Source organism: Bubalus bubalis, chromosome 17, assembly GCF_019923935.1.
Source record: "Bubalus bubalis isolate 160015118507 breed Murrah chromosome 17, NDDB_SH_1, whole genome shotgun sequence".
Taxonomy (NCBI): Eukaryota; Metazoa; Chordata; class Mammalia; order Artiodactyla; family Bovidae; genus Bubalus; species Bubalus bubalis.
Window position 1 is genome coordinate 20,343,843 of NC_059173.1, and position 14,746 is coordinate 20,358,588.

At 47.0% G+C, this 14,746-nt stretch overlaps 1 protein-coding gene across 3 annotated transcripts; it reads left to right on the top strand.

The window, feature by feature from the left end:
* The first annotated feature begins 21 nt into the window (after nt 1-21).
* Nucleotides 22-12,857, top strand: MTRFR (mitochondrial translation release factor in rescue). 3 transcript variants are annotated; one of them, XM_006041424.4, is made up of 4 exons: nt 22-172; nt 3,140-3,189; nt 10,464-10,764; nt 12,473-12,857. In XM_006041424.4, the coding sequence occupies exons 3-4, from the start codon at nt 10,483-10,485 to the stop codon at nt 12,707-12,709; spliced, it is 519 nt and encodes a 172-aa protein (XP_006041486.2). In that variant the 5' UTR covers nt 22-172; nt 3,140-3,189; nt 10,464-10,482; the 3' UTR covers nt 12,710-12,857. The 3 variants fall into 3 exon arrangements, with proteins under 3 accessions (XP_006041486.2, XP_006041485.2, XP_025123555.2); XM_006041423.4 differs by lacking the exon at nt 22-172 and adding an exon at nt 182-319; XM_025267770.3 differs by lacking the exon at nt 22-172 and adding an exon at nt 376-465.
* The last annotated feature ends 1,889 nt before the right edge of the window (nt 12,858-14,746 follow it).

The window sequence follows — 14,746 nt, forward strand, 5'->3', positions numbered from 1 at the left end:
CGAGCGCTTCGGCTTCCCTTTCCTGTCCCCCAGCTCCCACCAGAGACGAAGGTCAGCCGCCGGGGAAACGAGAGGGGCGGGGCTGCTGTCAAGTCCTCGCCTCTGATTGGCTCTCTGGGAACCTACGGCAGCTACGCGGGAAAGACTACTTAGCTTTCCGCATGCGCAATAGGTAAGACGGGTGGGGCTCTCAGGCCTGAGGGCAGCTGCGGCGGGAGAGCCGCGCGTGCGCAGACCGGGAAGCGAGTTAGCGATCCGCTCCTGAGGTGATTTCGGTTCCTCCAGAACACTGGGGGCGGAAGGCCATTCCTGAGGTCAGGTAAGCGTCTGTGGAGAAGCTCGGCATCCACACGGTTGCCCACGATCATCAGGGGCTCTGGAGAGAGGACTGGGAGCTGGAATCCCTGAATTTCCCTGTTTTGCGACCGAGTCGCGCCGCCCATTGACCTGGAGGCCCCACTGGCGGTGAGATGAAGCCGGCCCCGACACCTGAACTAAATTGTCCCTGGATCTGATTTACCTTAGGCTGGTGGGGGGTCAGCACTGGGCTCTTCACGGACTTGGGGGGCGGGCGAGGACGAGAGCTCACCGCTATGGGGGAAACAATTCCACCGAAGCCGGAGGGCAAATGGATCGATGCTCGTTTACTTGTTCGGCAGAGCCTTGGGTAGCTATGATCATGCAGCTGGGCCTGTTTTAGGCATTGTGAGGGTTTTGCTCCTTCCAAGCCTTTCGAAGGACCACAGAGAACCCACGTCCCTTCCCGTGGGCCCCCCGGCCCATCTCATACGCACTGTTTAGTCTGCGTTTTTCAGACGAAAGTACTTTAAAGTACTTCCAGCTCTTAGATTTACCTCTAGGTGTCCTGAACCCCCAGTAAAGGCTCATCGCTAGCCCTGTCCTTACGTGTGCCTGGGAAGCCAGGATGCAGGAGTAGAAGGATGCAGGATGCAGAAGCCAGGAGCAGATGTTATTTGCCTTTGGAATAATAAATCTGCCAAGAGGCGTTTCATCTGATCAGAGCCTTGTAGAAACACCTAACAATTTTGTCTCAACAGTAAAAATTCATTCTCTCCAAAATCTTATCAGTGTATGGAAGATCTCAAACATAAATAAATCAAATCCTCCTCCCAATTGTGTTAATCCACCAATCAGCACTGTGTTTAATACTTATACTAAATCAAATTACTTTTAAGCACACGGCTCTATTTTCAATGTCTGTTTCAAGTCCATCAAAAAACAAAACAAAAAGCAGTTTTACCACTAATTTCAGTTGGTTAAAAATCTATAATTGAGATACTGTAGAATCTTGCACTAACACAAGAAAGGGAGAGTGGATTCCTGGGACAGCTCCAGGCAAAGGGAGGTGTGTTTCCTTCAAGAAAAATGTTAACCCCCAACATCGAGTACTGGATATTAGTTCCTAATCATGCACTAGGCAGGAGAGCATGGCTTTTTGATACAGAATCAGATGGATTTTGTTTAGTTTCAGTGCGTTTGTTTTTGGCAGTGTGACAGTGTGATTTTAGGTAAGTTTCAAAGAACCTATTAATCTGTTATTAATTAATAAGCCAACATGTTCAGGAGCTAGTATTCTGATTAACCAAGTTATCTTGTTAACCAACTGATATGAAAGATTTTGGTAAAGGTACTCACACCTTATTTCTTAATTTAACCTCTTTGAAGGAGTCTAAATTTTTACAAATTCAGAGTGGAAATTGCTTTTGACTAATTGGACTAAAAAGAAGCTTTATAAAAATAACTAGGGAAGAGAAGGCTTTAGAAACACAAGTATGTGCCGTGTGTGCTGTGCTTAGTGACTCAGTTGTGTCCAACTCTTTTCTATCCCATAGACTGTAGCCCGCCAGGCTCCTCTGTCCGTGGGGATTCTCCAGGTAAGAATCCTGGAGTGGGTTGCCATGCCCTCCCCCAGGGGATCTTCCCAACCCAAGGATAGAACCCAGGTTTCCTGCATTGCAGGCAGATTCTTTACCATCTGAGACACCAGGGAAGCCCAGTAACTATTCATCTAATTTAACCTCCCTCTCCTCATATTGGAGAGTTTGCATTACTTGTGTGCAAGCTTACACTAATATTTTATGGCTTTATAAGAGTGTGATTACCATATGACTTTATTATAACATATTGCTCAAGTGGGACTTCCCAGGAGGCTCAGTGGTAATGAATCCACCTGCCAATGCAGGAGCCACAGGAAATGTGGGTTCAATCCTTGGGTTGGGAAGATCTCCTGGAAGAGGAAATGGCAACCCACTCCAGTATTCTTGCTGGGATAATCCCATGGACAGAGAAGCCTGGCAGGCTACAGTCCATGGGGTCACAAAGAGTCAGACACAACGGAGCGACTGAACATGCATTGCTGAAGTATTCCTCTTTTGCCATGAAGGCTTCAAATGACAGTTTTGAGTGGAGCTCCTTAATTGGGATAAGATTAGGCTATTCAGTAATACTGGCTGTTAACGGCTTGAGGCATTTAATGTCTATTAACCAGGGTGTTACTTGGTGTCAGTAATTCTTGTATCCAAACAGCTTGTCATTGATGGGGGTTGGGGGAGGGCTGTCCCCCACAGGAAAAACGAGGAACTCTAAAACTAAAACCACTGAACATGAAAATGAATGATCAGGTGTACATTTAAATATGGTGTATTTAATATCAGGTGTACATTTTTTTTTACCTTTCCTACCCCTCATAATTTTTCTTACTATATCAGATAATTCCTAAAGATCTGTATGTTTAAAGCAGGACTTGCTTTGATGAAGGTAGTTTTTATCTTTCACTTTGAAACCAGCTGGGAAGTCAAGCTATATTCTCTGCATCATAATTACCTCTCTGGCACTTGATTTCATAGACTACAATTATGACCTCACCAAACAGCGAGTCTTTGGTGATCGCATGGTCCCCAAGTATTTCTTAAATTGGACCATACCAAGTAAAATAGTTTGCAGGTCATGTTCTAGATATCTTTTCTCTGAGCTTTTAAAACATAAGTCCATGAAATAATCCGTTTGCAGACTGGGCTTGTGTTTTGTCAGCCAGAGGTTGCTGAGCTTTGTGTGCTTTGGAGCACCACTAAGTGCTTTAAATCTATGGCAACCTGTGCAATTTTTTTTCTCTTCCTAGGTGGTATAACCTCCATTTTACAGATTTGGAAACATGGCCAGAGCTGCACGGTGAGTAAATCATGGCATTGAGACACTGGCTCAGGTCATACTGACTACAGAGCAGTAGTCAGTAGTAGGGACAAATAATGGAGAGAAAGTGTCAAGAGAAAATTGAAAATGAGCTAATACTCTTTAAGGAGCTTGGGGAAGAACAAATCTGGAGATGTTATGAAAGGTTAAGAAACAAGGGTTGGGAAGGAGAAATTTAGTTTAAGAAAATGGAATGTTCTTCCAAAATAAGTCTTCCTGAAATATTCCACATAGTATGCATCTCATCTTTTATTTATATGACATACAATAATGTATTTGAATGTGGTTTGAAAACAGACATCCTAAACAAATACAAGGCATCATTAATAGAATCTTTGCAACTTTTAGAGAAAAATGTGGAGTGTAATCATTGCTGCTTTTTTATGTGTCTGTCTTATTTTAATAGCATAGTTGATAAATAACAGAGTTCCTGTTAGGTGCCATAAATAGAAGAAAATCACAGTGATGCACCCAAATAGGAAAGGTGTAATTGTGGATTCAACGTTTTCTGTTTGAAAAAAACTGAACGGGCTGTTGGTATTGTATGAATTGAAAGCTTTTCTCTTTATCTACTTTATTAGTTGTCTCTTGAACTGGGCAGCAGTAAGCCTATTGAATTTAAACCATACTCAGGAGTGGTCTCCTTATCTCTTGTCCTCTGTCGTCAGCTCTGTCCTTTTGACAGCTCTGTTGTCCTTTCCTGCTCAGTCCATTGTGCTTTTTTTTTTTTTTTTTGAGAAATAGTTCTCTGGAAACACTTACTGTGGCTGGACGGTGCTTTCTCTTCAGTGGAGAACCCCCAGCCTAGGAAGTGACAGGGTCTGTGTCAAGCCTGAGCCACAGTTCCCTGGGGTTCTGTTTGGGGATGTGTTCCAGCCCTCATGAGGATATGGGTTTCCCAGGTAACTCAAACTGTAAAGAATCTGCCTGTGATGCTGGAGACCTGGGTTCGATCCCTGGATGGGGAAGATCCCCTGGAGAAGGGCATGGCAACCCACTCCAATATTCTTGCCTGGAGAATCCCATGGACAGAGGAGCCTGGCGGGCTCCAATCGATTGGGTTGCAAAGAGTTGGACGTGACTGAGCGACTTTCACTTCACTTCTTCATGAGGATTTCAGGTAACCAGAACAGAAGCTTGAGCTGGATGTGAAAGGGAAAGAAAGGGTGCTTTCTCTTTACTCCCATTTGGCAGGGAACACCAAAACACACTTTTGGGGTTTTTTCAAATGTATTTACTTACGGATTGGCAGTGTCAGGTCTTATCTTAGTTTCAGCACACAGGATCTTCCTTGAGTCATACAGAATCTTTTTCTGCATCACACAGACCCTCTAGTTAGTTGTGGTGCGGGCTTAGTTGCTTCATGGCAGGTGGGATCTTAATTCCCAGACCAGGGATCAAGCCCACGTCTCCTGCATTGCAAGGTGGATTCTTAACCACGACCACCAGGGAAGTCCCCCAAACACACTTTCAAACTATAGATTATTATTAAGCATTTCTCAGAAAATCCTCTCACTTAGCTTCTGGTGCCATCAGCTGGCCATTTTGTCTTTTTAAAAGCTCAATGAATTTGGTCCTTCACCCTTGATGAGATCAGTGTTTTTGAGATCTAGTTTATCTCCTTCAGGAAGGGGAAACAAGACCATGACTAAGCAGGTAAACAGCCCTGCTGCATTCTGGCCTCAACTTCTGAAATATTACCAACATAAGAGACAAGCTCTGAAAAGCAGCTGGAAGAGCTTGCTAATTCCTGTGTCCTTTGCTTCTCAAACTTGAACGTGCTGCTGAATCACTTGAGGATCTTATGAAAACGCGGGTTCTCGTGTAGAAGGCCTGGGGTAGGACCTGAGATTCTTCAGACCCAACAAGCTCTCAGTGGCGCTGCTGCTCCATGGACCACACTGATTGCAAGACTCCAGAACTCCCTTAGCCACTACAGTAGCTGCAGGCACTCATGGCTAGTCCAGACCAACATGTGCTATGAGCGTGGCCACACCTCAGATTGTGCAGACCTCATATAAAAAGGAAATCTCAATAATTTTTATAGTGATCACATGTTGACCTAAGTATATTTGGGATGTATTGGATTAAGTAAAGTATATTGAAATTTACTTCATCAGTTGCTGTTTACTCTTTTTAGTGTGGCTTAGAAAATTTAGAATTTCACACGTGGCTTGTGCTGTATTTCTATTAGACATTGCTGTTCTAGAACATTAATGGAATAGAAGCAACGTTTTTGGTGTTCTTTTTTTCAGATGACCCAGTTTCTCAATCCCCTCGTGACCATTTCACCTGCTCTTTTTGCTCAACTCGACATTTATTTCATTCTTTTCTCCAAATGTCTTTCCTCTCTTGCCTGTTCCTTCCCTTTCCACCTTCTCCACCTTCATCATTGTCAACACGATCCTAAGACTCTTAGCCAGCAGTCATATAATCCTAAGAGCCAGGACTGCAGGCAGCAGCCACCTTACCTGATAGCTGGTTAGAAAGGCAGGGTCTCAAGCCCCACCCCTGGTGGGGGACTTCCCTGGTGGCTCAGAGGGTAAAAGCATCTGCTTACAATGCAGGAGACCCAGGTTCGATCCCTGTGTTGGGAAGATCCCCTGGAGAAGGAAATGGCAACCCACTCCAGCACTCTTGCCTGGAAAATCCCATGGACAGAGGAGCCTGGTAGGCTACAGTCCTTGGGGTCGCGAAGAGTCAGACATGACTGAGTGACTTCACTAGTCACTAGTCAAGCCCCACCCCAGACCTAATGAGCTGCATCCTATTTAACAGGATCCCTAAGGGATTTGTCTGTGCATGAAAGTTAGAGCCATGAAAGAGTGAACTATCACCTTTCCTATTGTTGTCGTTTAGTCACTCAGCCGTGTCCGACTCTTTGTGACCCCATGGACTGTAGCCCTCCAGGCTCCTCTGTCCATGAGATTCTCCATGGCAAGAATACTGGAGTCAGTTGCCATTTTCTCCAGGGGATCTTCCTGACCCAGGGATTGAACCTGCATCTCCTGCTTGGCAGGCCGATACTTTACCACTGAGCCACCTGAGAAGCCCCATCTTTGCTAAAGCACCGCATTTCAGTGAATCTCCACACCTGTTCCTTTGCTTAGTTTGGATGATTCCCGCAAGGTTGATACACTAAGAAGTTGTGTCTAAGAGAAACTAGTACTCTACCTTTCTAAAACATCATCAGTGAATGGTAGGCAAATGGCATCCAGAAGGTGGGTCCAGAGCTAATCCTGAGCTTTCCAGATTCAAATACCTTCTCTGTGTCTAAGACGCACAGGCAGTAGCCTCCCCTTACCACTCTCCAGAGCTTTTGAGCCATTGGTGAAACAAGCCTCACCTCACTGCCCCTTGTTTAAAGTCTGTGTGTGCTCCAATCACAGGCCACATTCCAGAGCAGAGCATGCCACCCCTGAGCTGGGTGTCTGTCTTGGTTTGGGCTGATCGCGTAAGCCAGAGGAGGGACCCTGCCGGCTCCTATCAGGAACAAAGGCACCTTCTAGGATGCAGCTTCGAAGTCCTGATAACCAGCCTTCCAGGTGACGGGGGCACAGTGAAGTCTGAGAACCACTGCTCTCTGGTGTCTCGTCCATGCTAGGCTCTGGCACATACCTTACTTACAGACATCTCCATTTCCGTTTAATGCTGCAGTCTCAGACTCATTGAGGCATATAGTAGATGCTGAAAATATTCATGGAGCAAATTAATGTTCCCTGTTGTAAAGGCATCTGCCCTCTTATCTCCAGCTTCACCAAGTGAGAGAGCTTTAACCTAAATTGCAGTCAGCTGTCTAGCGCAGAAGCCGCCCTCCAGGGAAAAGCAGAGCAGAGGGGAGTCAGGGTGGAGACCCCACCCAGGCCTGAGGCTCACACCAACAGGAAGGAATCGGGGCTTACTGTTTCGACTGCCGGTTTCCCTGTACTCACACTGCTTGTTACTTTTTTTTTTTTTCTTTTTTTTTTTGTCAGGATGAGCTCTAATTTGAGCTGCTTTTATTGTTCCCCAAAGACTTTGGGTTGCTCTGTGGGTATCACAAAAACTGAAATCCAATCTGTATTCTTCTCCGAGCTTCAGGGAAGTGGAGCCACGGGTGTGTTTGTCATTTTTAGCCATTTTTGGAGTCCAGCCAGAGCTCCAGGAGATACTCAAAGTATTTGGAATCATCCGATTGGCCGTTGGAATTAGCTGTTAGACAAAGCAGCCAGTAACTGAACACTGGGGACCTTCGTGAACTCCAGTCGGGTGGGAGACCTTCCTGTGTATGTCAGCTCTAAACTAGGACAGAAAGGTAGACTTGAAGCACATCGACCTGGCGACAAAGCAGCTGATAAAAGTGCTCTCCTCCTCTCTACCCTTTGGGAGTTTCGCCCTATCTCAGACCTCTTTCCTTTTCTTTGTGGCCACACTGTATTCTACCTCCATCCTGCCTGGTCAGATTGCCTAACGGAAGGGCAGCCCCAGGAGAGGCACTGGGCTCCTGTTCCATGAACCTAATCCAGGGACCAGACACTAATACACAAAGGAATTCTGTTCTGTAGACTGAAAGCAGAAACAAGGGGAAGGAAATTGTGGACATCGACTTGGTCTCACTCAGTCATTTACAGGGGAGCGGATTCTTTGTTGTAGAGATGGCAAAGAAAGGCTTTATCATTCATCTTTTCCTGAGGATGCTTCTGACATTTCACACAATAAACAGAACCCATTTTTAAAGCACCACTTTCACTGGCATACTCTTGTTTCAGAATACCTTCCCTGGTAGCCCCGGAGCATCTTATGAACCAACACCGCCTTAATTATCACCCACTGGGACTGACGGAACATTGTACTTTTCACAAAGAAGATAGGAGTTTAGACAGAGGTTCCCAACCTCCCAGGGGCTTCCCTGGTGGCTCAGCGGTAAAGAATCCGCCTGCATTGCAGGAGCCGCAGGAGATACGGGTTGGATCCCTGGGTTGGGAAGATCCCCTGGAGGAGGGCATGGCAACTCACTCCAGTATTCTTGATTGGAGAATCACAAGGACAGAGGAGCCTGGCCCACCACGGCCTTTAGGGTTGCAAAGAGTCGAACATGACACGTGACTGAGCACGCCCACACGCCCCAACCTCCGGAATCTAAGGCCTGATGATCTGAGGTGGAGCTGATGTAATAATAATAGAAATAAAGTGCACAATAAATATGAATCATCCTGAAACCATTCCCCACCCCTGTGGTCTATAGAATAATTGTCTTCCACGAAGACAACTGTCTGCCAAAAAAGCCTGTGGCCCATTGGTTTGCACCATAGTGTCAGTTACAAGATTGAAAACTAGCACTGGCCTAAAGACTGAAAAGTATATTTCATTGTATTTATTTTCCATAGAGATGAAGAATACTGTATTCATTCTGGAAACAACCCATGTCATCTGTACTGATAACTAAGATAGGCACTTAGATTTCAGAAAATGCACATATTTGCAAGGAAGCCATGCCCACTAGCATGTTTCTGCCATAAGGTCACCTAGAGATCATGTGGGGCCCAGTGGACGTCAGCCATCAGAACTTCTGGTGGGTGAAAGGCAAATGAGCCAAGAGAAACCCAGTGAAAAATAACTTGGTAGACCTTAAGTACTTTTGGCTGAAGAAGTTGGTTTAGGTAAACTCCAGTTCCTACCTGTGCTAGAGACCAGTTGCCATGAGCTAGAATGTACAAGGTTTCAAGTGGTGAAAGAAGCTGTCTAGAGCCTCACAAGAAGCAGTTGTTAGAAGAAGACATAAAGCAACTACGATTAAAAAAAAAACAACTCTACATCTCTTTTCAGTGTCTACCGAATCCTCACTCAAGAAGTATTTAAGTGAGGGGCACATTCGTACTTCCCCAAATCCACCAGGGTGATTTTGCTAAAAACCAGTCTCATACCTTCAGGAGTATCAACGAAGCCCTTTCCAGAATACTACTCTTTTCTCTGAGTTCACTCAAAACCTGTGTGGGTTGCATGGAGAGGGCTTGCATGCGTGCCAAGTTGCTTCAGTCATGTCGGCCTCTGCAACCCTATGGACCGTAGCCCACCAGGCTCCTCTGTCCATGGGATTCTCCAGGCAAGAATACTGGAGTGCGTTGTCATGCCCTCCTCCAGGGGCTCATCCCTACCCAGGGATCAAACCTGTGGCTCCTGCCTTGCAATCAGATTCTTTACTGCTGAGCCACCGGGGCAGCCCCAATGAAGAGGGCTTATTCTCCTGCATTTTTCAGATGAGAAAACGGGCCAAGGTTGTGACACACACCCCTACCCTGTTCACATGGAGAGTACGTAGGCCTCTGAAAATTGACAATGCTTTTCAGATCTTCTGCCTTCCCTCGAAAAACACCAGAGGCCTGTGGGACTCACCACATCGTCATGGCTGTTATTCTCTATTCATTTGTCAACTAAGACACTTCAGCTGTATGCTAGTCTTGAGTAGTTATTGAAACCTCCCATTCAGCAGCTCTCACATTCTTCTAGAACACCTTCTCTGACTGGGAGAAATTCTGTGAGCTCCGTGAAGACTGCATCTTGCTCTCTGACCTCATGTCCCTCCCTCTCCCTTGCCTTTTACTTTGAACCTAACAGGCACCTTAATAAAAAATCAGTGGATTTGGTAGCACTAAGGATGAGTGCTGGTTGGATTCTGTGATTGGCAGTGCTTCTGAGGGAACAGATGTTCCTATTCAAATCCATGAAACTGGAAACATTAAAAAACAACAATCAGGACATTGATTGATAGTGATATTTACTGCGTCAGACTGTTTAAACTCAGCTCTAAAACAGACTACCACATACTGTCGTCTTTTCATTTTGACTTCAGAGATTCTCACACACTTAAATCATGTCACTTGACTCAGATTCTAAGTCTTGCTTGGTGTCCTATGGAGTATTTCCTCATCAAATTACAGCCCCGTGCTTTTGAATTTCACACTCGCAGCCTCCTTCCCGAGAAAACGGCACCTCTGGGTGCTTTGAAGATATTTTTGGTCCTTTTACAAGAAAATATTTACCAGCTGGCAGGGCATGTACTGCTGTGCTGAGAACACTATAGACAATGCAGGGCCGGGGAGAGGTGTGTGTGTGCGGCCGGGTGTCCTGTCTGCACGGATTTCCTAAATCCCCTGCCTGCCAGATGGGTGGTGATCCTTTGAACTGCTGCATAAGAGGTGATCTTAGAACCTGAAGAAGTTCATCTAATCTTGAGAGCAGACAAGGCTGAAGGCTCTCCTCTCTGTCTGATTCAGGTCCTGAGAGCCCCTCGCCATGAGTACCTCGGGTCTGTTCCGTTTTCCCGCCCCACTGACCAGAGTGTGCCCGGTGCCCTGGGGACTCCGGCTCTGCGAGAAGCTGCCGCTCCTGTCCCCAGGAACGGTGGCCACTCCAGTGCAGGCGGCCGGCAAGAAGGACCGCCCCACGCTGCTCTCCCTGGACGAGCATGAGCTTGAAGAGCAGTTCGTGAAAGGCCACGGTCCAGGGGGCCAGGCAACCAACAAAACAAGCAACTGCGTGGTGCTGAGACACGTGCCCTCGGGCATCGTCGTCAAGGTAGAGGAAGGTGGTCTCGGGGGCCCCTGACTTCTCCTGAGTGACAGCTGTGGCCCCCAGCCGTAGGGGGACTGTGGGTCTCGGGCCTGGCCCCGGGAGCCCCCTCCCAGGATCCTGTGCAGCTGTACTCTTACTGCTGCCGTCCTTGAACTTGGCAGGCCCCACAGTTCTTGTCGAGCCACTGGGCTGCAGAGGGCTCTGTCTGTGGCCCTGACATGGGCTCCGGGCCCCCGAGCAGCCCGCGGGCCCAGGCTGTCTGCCAGCAGGCTCAGCCCTTAGCCACCTGGCTGATGACTCAGATGGCTGCACCCTCCATGTCTCTCTGTCCCCCCTTTGGTAAATGTCAGCGACACCTGCCCTTCTGGAGAAGGACTGAATGAGGTAACGAGGCAAACTGGTGTCAACCCTCAGCAGAATGGGCCGACAGAGCCTCCTGAATATAAAAATCCAACCACTGATCTGAACATCGCCAGCTGTCAACACATGCTGCACTCTAAGAAAGGGTGTACTGCTTTCTCCTGTTTCCTGGTTTGGTAGTGGGCTCACTGGCTCTGGAACTGCTGGTCGGTCCTGTAGCCCCAGGGCCCTGAAGGCAGCACAAGCCTCGAGGCGCAGTGGAGAGAGGATTGGCGGGTTTTCCTACACCAGTGGTACCATTAGCAAGTACTTACATATCATGTGAGCATGTTGCCAGCCGGCCCTGTTCTGAGAGCTTCACATTCGTGTTAACTCTTAATCTTCATAAGCCCACGCTCATAAGGTGGAGCCTGAGGCCCAGAGAGGTTCCTCCAGCTGCCAGAGTCAACTCGGACCAAACCCAGAGTCTGGTCCTGACAGCTGTTCTTTGCTGCCATATTTCTGAGCATATTAGTTAAAATCTCAATCATTTTTCGTTTTCTCCTCAAAAAAACTGTTATTCATGAGCCACAAATAAAACTCTGAAACCTGACATAGTTAAATTTGTTTAACCTGTTTCATATAGCTTACTCCAAAGTTGTTCAAAATGTTATCTTTTCACCCTAACAGAATTTATCAAATAAATTAGCTTTGCAAGGCACTCGCCAGTTATAAGAGATGTTACATAATGAACATCATGGTTGACTAATAGCACATGCGTGCATGCTAAGTCACTACAGTGGTGTCCAGCTCTTTGCGACCCTATGGACTGTAGCCCACCAGGCTCCTCTGTCCATGGGATTCTCAAGCCAAGAATACTGGAGTGGGTTACCATTCCTTTCTCCAGGGGATCTTCCCAACTCAGGCATTGAACCCACGTCTTTTACGTCTCCTACATTAGCAGACAGGTTCTTTACCACTAATGGCAAAAGAGGCTGTTTTCCTCCTTCAGACAGAAGTTTATAAATGGGACAAACAAGAGGGCTTGCTTCGACATACTGGTTGACATTTCCAGAATTATCTGGGGACTTTCTTTGAAGGCTATTGTTACTTCTAAACAAAACAACACTCCAAATATTGGCATAGTCACAGTGAAAGCCATGTAACAGCTGGGGTGTGGGACTGGGCACGGGCTGGGCAGAGGAAAGAAGGGGCTTGGCTTTTGTCCTGCTGCTGACCCGCTGGGACTCCTGACAAGTGGCTTTGCCCCTGCGGGCCCGACCCCTCTGTAAAGGGATGAGGTTGTCTAATGATTCCCAAGGTCCTGCCCAGGACACACCAGTTTCACATTATGAAATATCATCTCTTACAGTGCCACCAGACCAGATCTGTTGACCAAAACAGAAAGCTAGCTCGGAGAATCCTGCAAGAGAAAGTGGATGTCTTCTACAATGGCGAAAACAGTCTCGTTTGCAGAGAAAAACGCGAGGCAGAGAAGAGAAAGCAAGAAAGAAAAAAAAGAGCAAAGGAAACCCTCGAGAAAAAGAAACTCTTGAAAGAACAATGGGAATCCAGTAAAAGTGTGCCTGGAGAGGACTGCAGGTTCTGACTGAAAGAACCTGCCGACTGGCCTCCAGGGTGGCGGCTTTCAGAGGAGAGCGTGTGTGCCGGGCCCCAGAGACAGCCAAGTCTCTAAGCGGCAGACAGACTGTCACAAATAGAGATGCAGACTCTGAGAATAAAACTATAAAGAAACACAAGGAAGTCATTACTGGAGAAGGAACAGGGGCGCTTTTGTGGGGGAGGAAAGAAAGGTTATGGTGACGGGAGGCTTGGAGGGCCTCCCAGGCAGCTGCAGAGTCCTTTTTCTTGACCATGGCAGTAAGTAGAAGCATATCCCCTTTTAAGCTATACATTTGTGTGACTGTATCATATTTTATCATCAAAAGTGAGAAGTGAAAGTATTTTTGAAAGAAAAAAATAACAGACTTTTTATGGGAAAATGGTAGAATTGAGTCAAACAATAGCATTTTTAGTGCCTCCTTGTCATCCACTGGGACTGATCATTGACACATGGATGTCCGTTAGCTTCATGTCAGGTTAAGGGAATAAAAGAAAACAAGATGGTGGAAGATTTACAGGTTGGTAACCCACCTGCCCACTTACCCCATTACCTTAAGACTGTTGACAAGTGACCACTCTGGTGTGGAAATATACACGTCATTCCCTGTATGTTGATCTATAAGTAGTAAGTTTATGAGAGATGAGGTTTCAGAAACCTGGTTTGTGAATTTGCTTAATACCATCCCTCAAGCCAGATTTGACCTTACAGATTGTTGGTGGGGGAGGGGGGAGGGTTAGGCGTGGTTATTAGCTTGGTTTATTAGATCCCATCTGGAGTTTAAGCAAAAAACTAGGAAGGAAACAAAAACCATGAGGTGAGAAGGCTACGGTCAGACACAGGACCTGCCTCATTTCTTCACTGAAGACCAGACTGCATGGTGGTGGTGGTTTAATCGCTAAGTCACGTCCAACTCTTGGGAATCCCATGGATTGTAGCCTGCCAGGCTCCTCTACCCATGGGATTCTCCAGGCAAGAATACTGGAGTGGGTTAGCATTTTCTTCTCCAGAGGATCTTCCTGACCCAGGAATCGAACCTGGATTCCTGCATTGTGGGCAGATTGTTTACCACCTGAGCTATGAGGGAAGCCAGACTGCACGCATTCCAGTAAAATGACTTGTAAGGAAACCAGGTAAGGCTCTTCTCACCTGGCAGTGGCCTGGTTTGGAAGCTTAGCTCCATGCAAGGCTCTGGACCTCTGCCCACAATGTGCAGGACCCTCCGATCTCCAACCTCCTTTTAGAAGGTAGCCAAGAGAAGCATCTGGAATGGTACATGAGAGACCGTAACAGTGGACGGGAAACTCGGGGGAGCTTCAGACAAGAGGGACAGGCGCTTTAATTTCTGTCTCCCTTCTTGAATTTTTGTGAATTTCTTATGTCCATGAAGGAGATGCAGACAAGCCAGCTCCCTAATACCCACCTACTGGCCTTTAGAGCTGTCATGGCTGGGGCCTGGCCTCGTACCTGGAAAACTGACCACATCCCTCCTCTTAGTCTTACCTCTCACCACGGTAAGCCCTCATTACATGGGGATCAGTGCCTAAGGAATATAGGAAGGATTACCTCAAAGTCCCTTTGGAAGGCACTCCTGGGGTTCCCATGAGTTCTCAGGACATCCCAGGCAACCCACTTTTCCCAGCACGAGGACAAATAGTTCTTACCATCTGGTGAGAACAGGGTAAGTAGCCAGATGGAGTTTAGTAGCTGCATTATATGGAAAAAAAAAAAAAAAAAGCTCATAGGATAAGTTCCTAAACACAGAATGGCCTAAGGGAGGCGAGCTCAGGAAGGGCAGAATCAAGGGCTTCCCTGGTGAAGAATCTGCCTGCCGATGCTGGAGACAGGTTCTACCCCTAATCCCACATGCCACGGAGCAACTAAGCCCACGTGCCGCAACTACTGAGCCTGTGCTCTAGCGCCCGGGAGCCGCAACTACTGAACCCCTGTGCCCTGGAGCCCGTGCTCCTCAAGTGAAGCCCCCGCAATGAGAAGCCTGCGCACCGCAATTAGAGAAAAGTAACA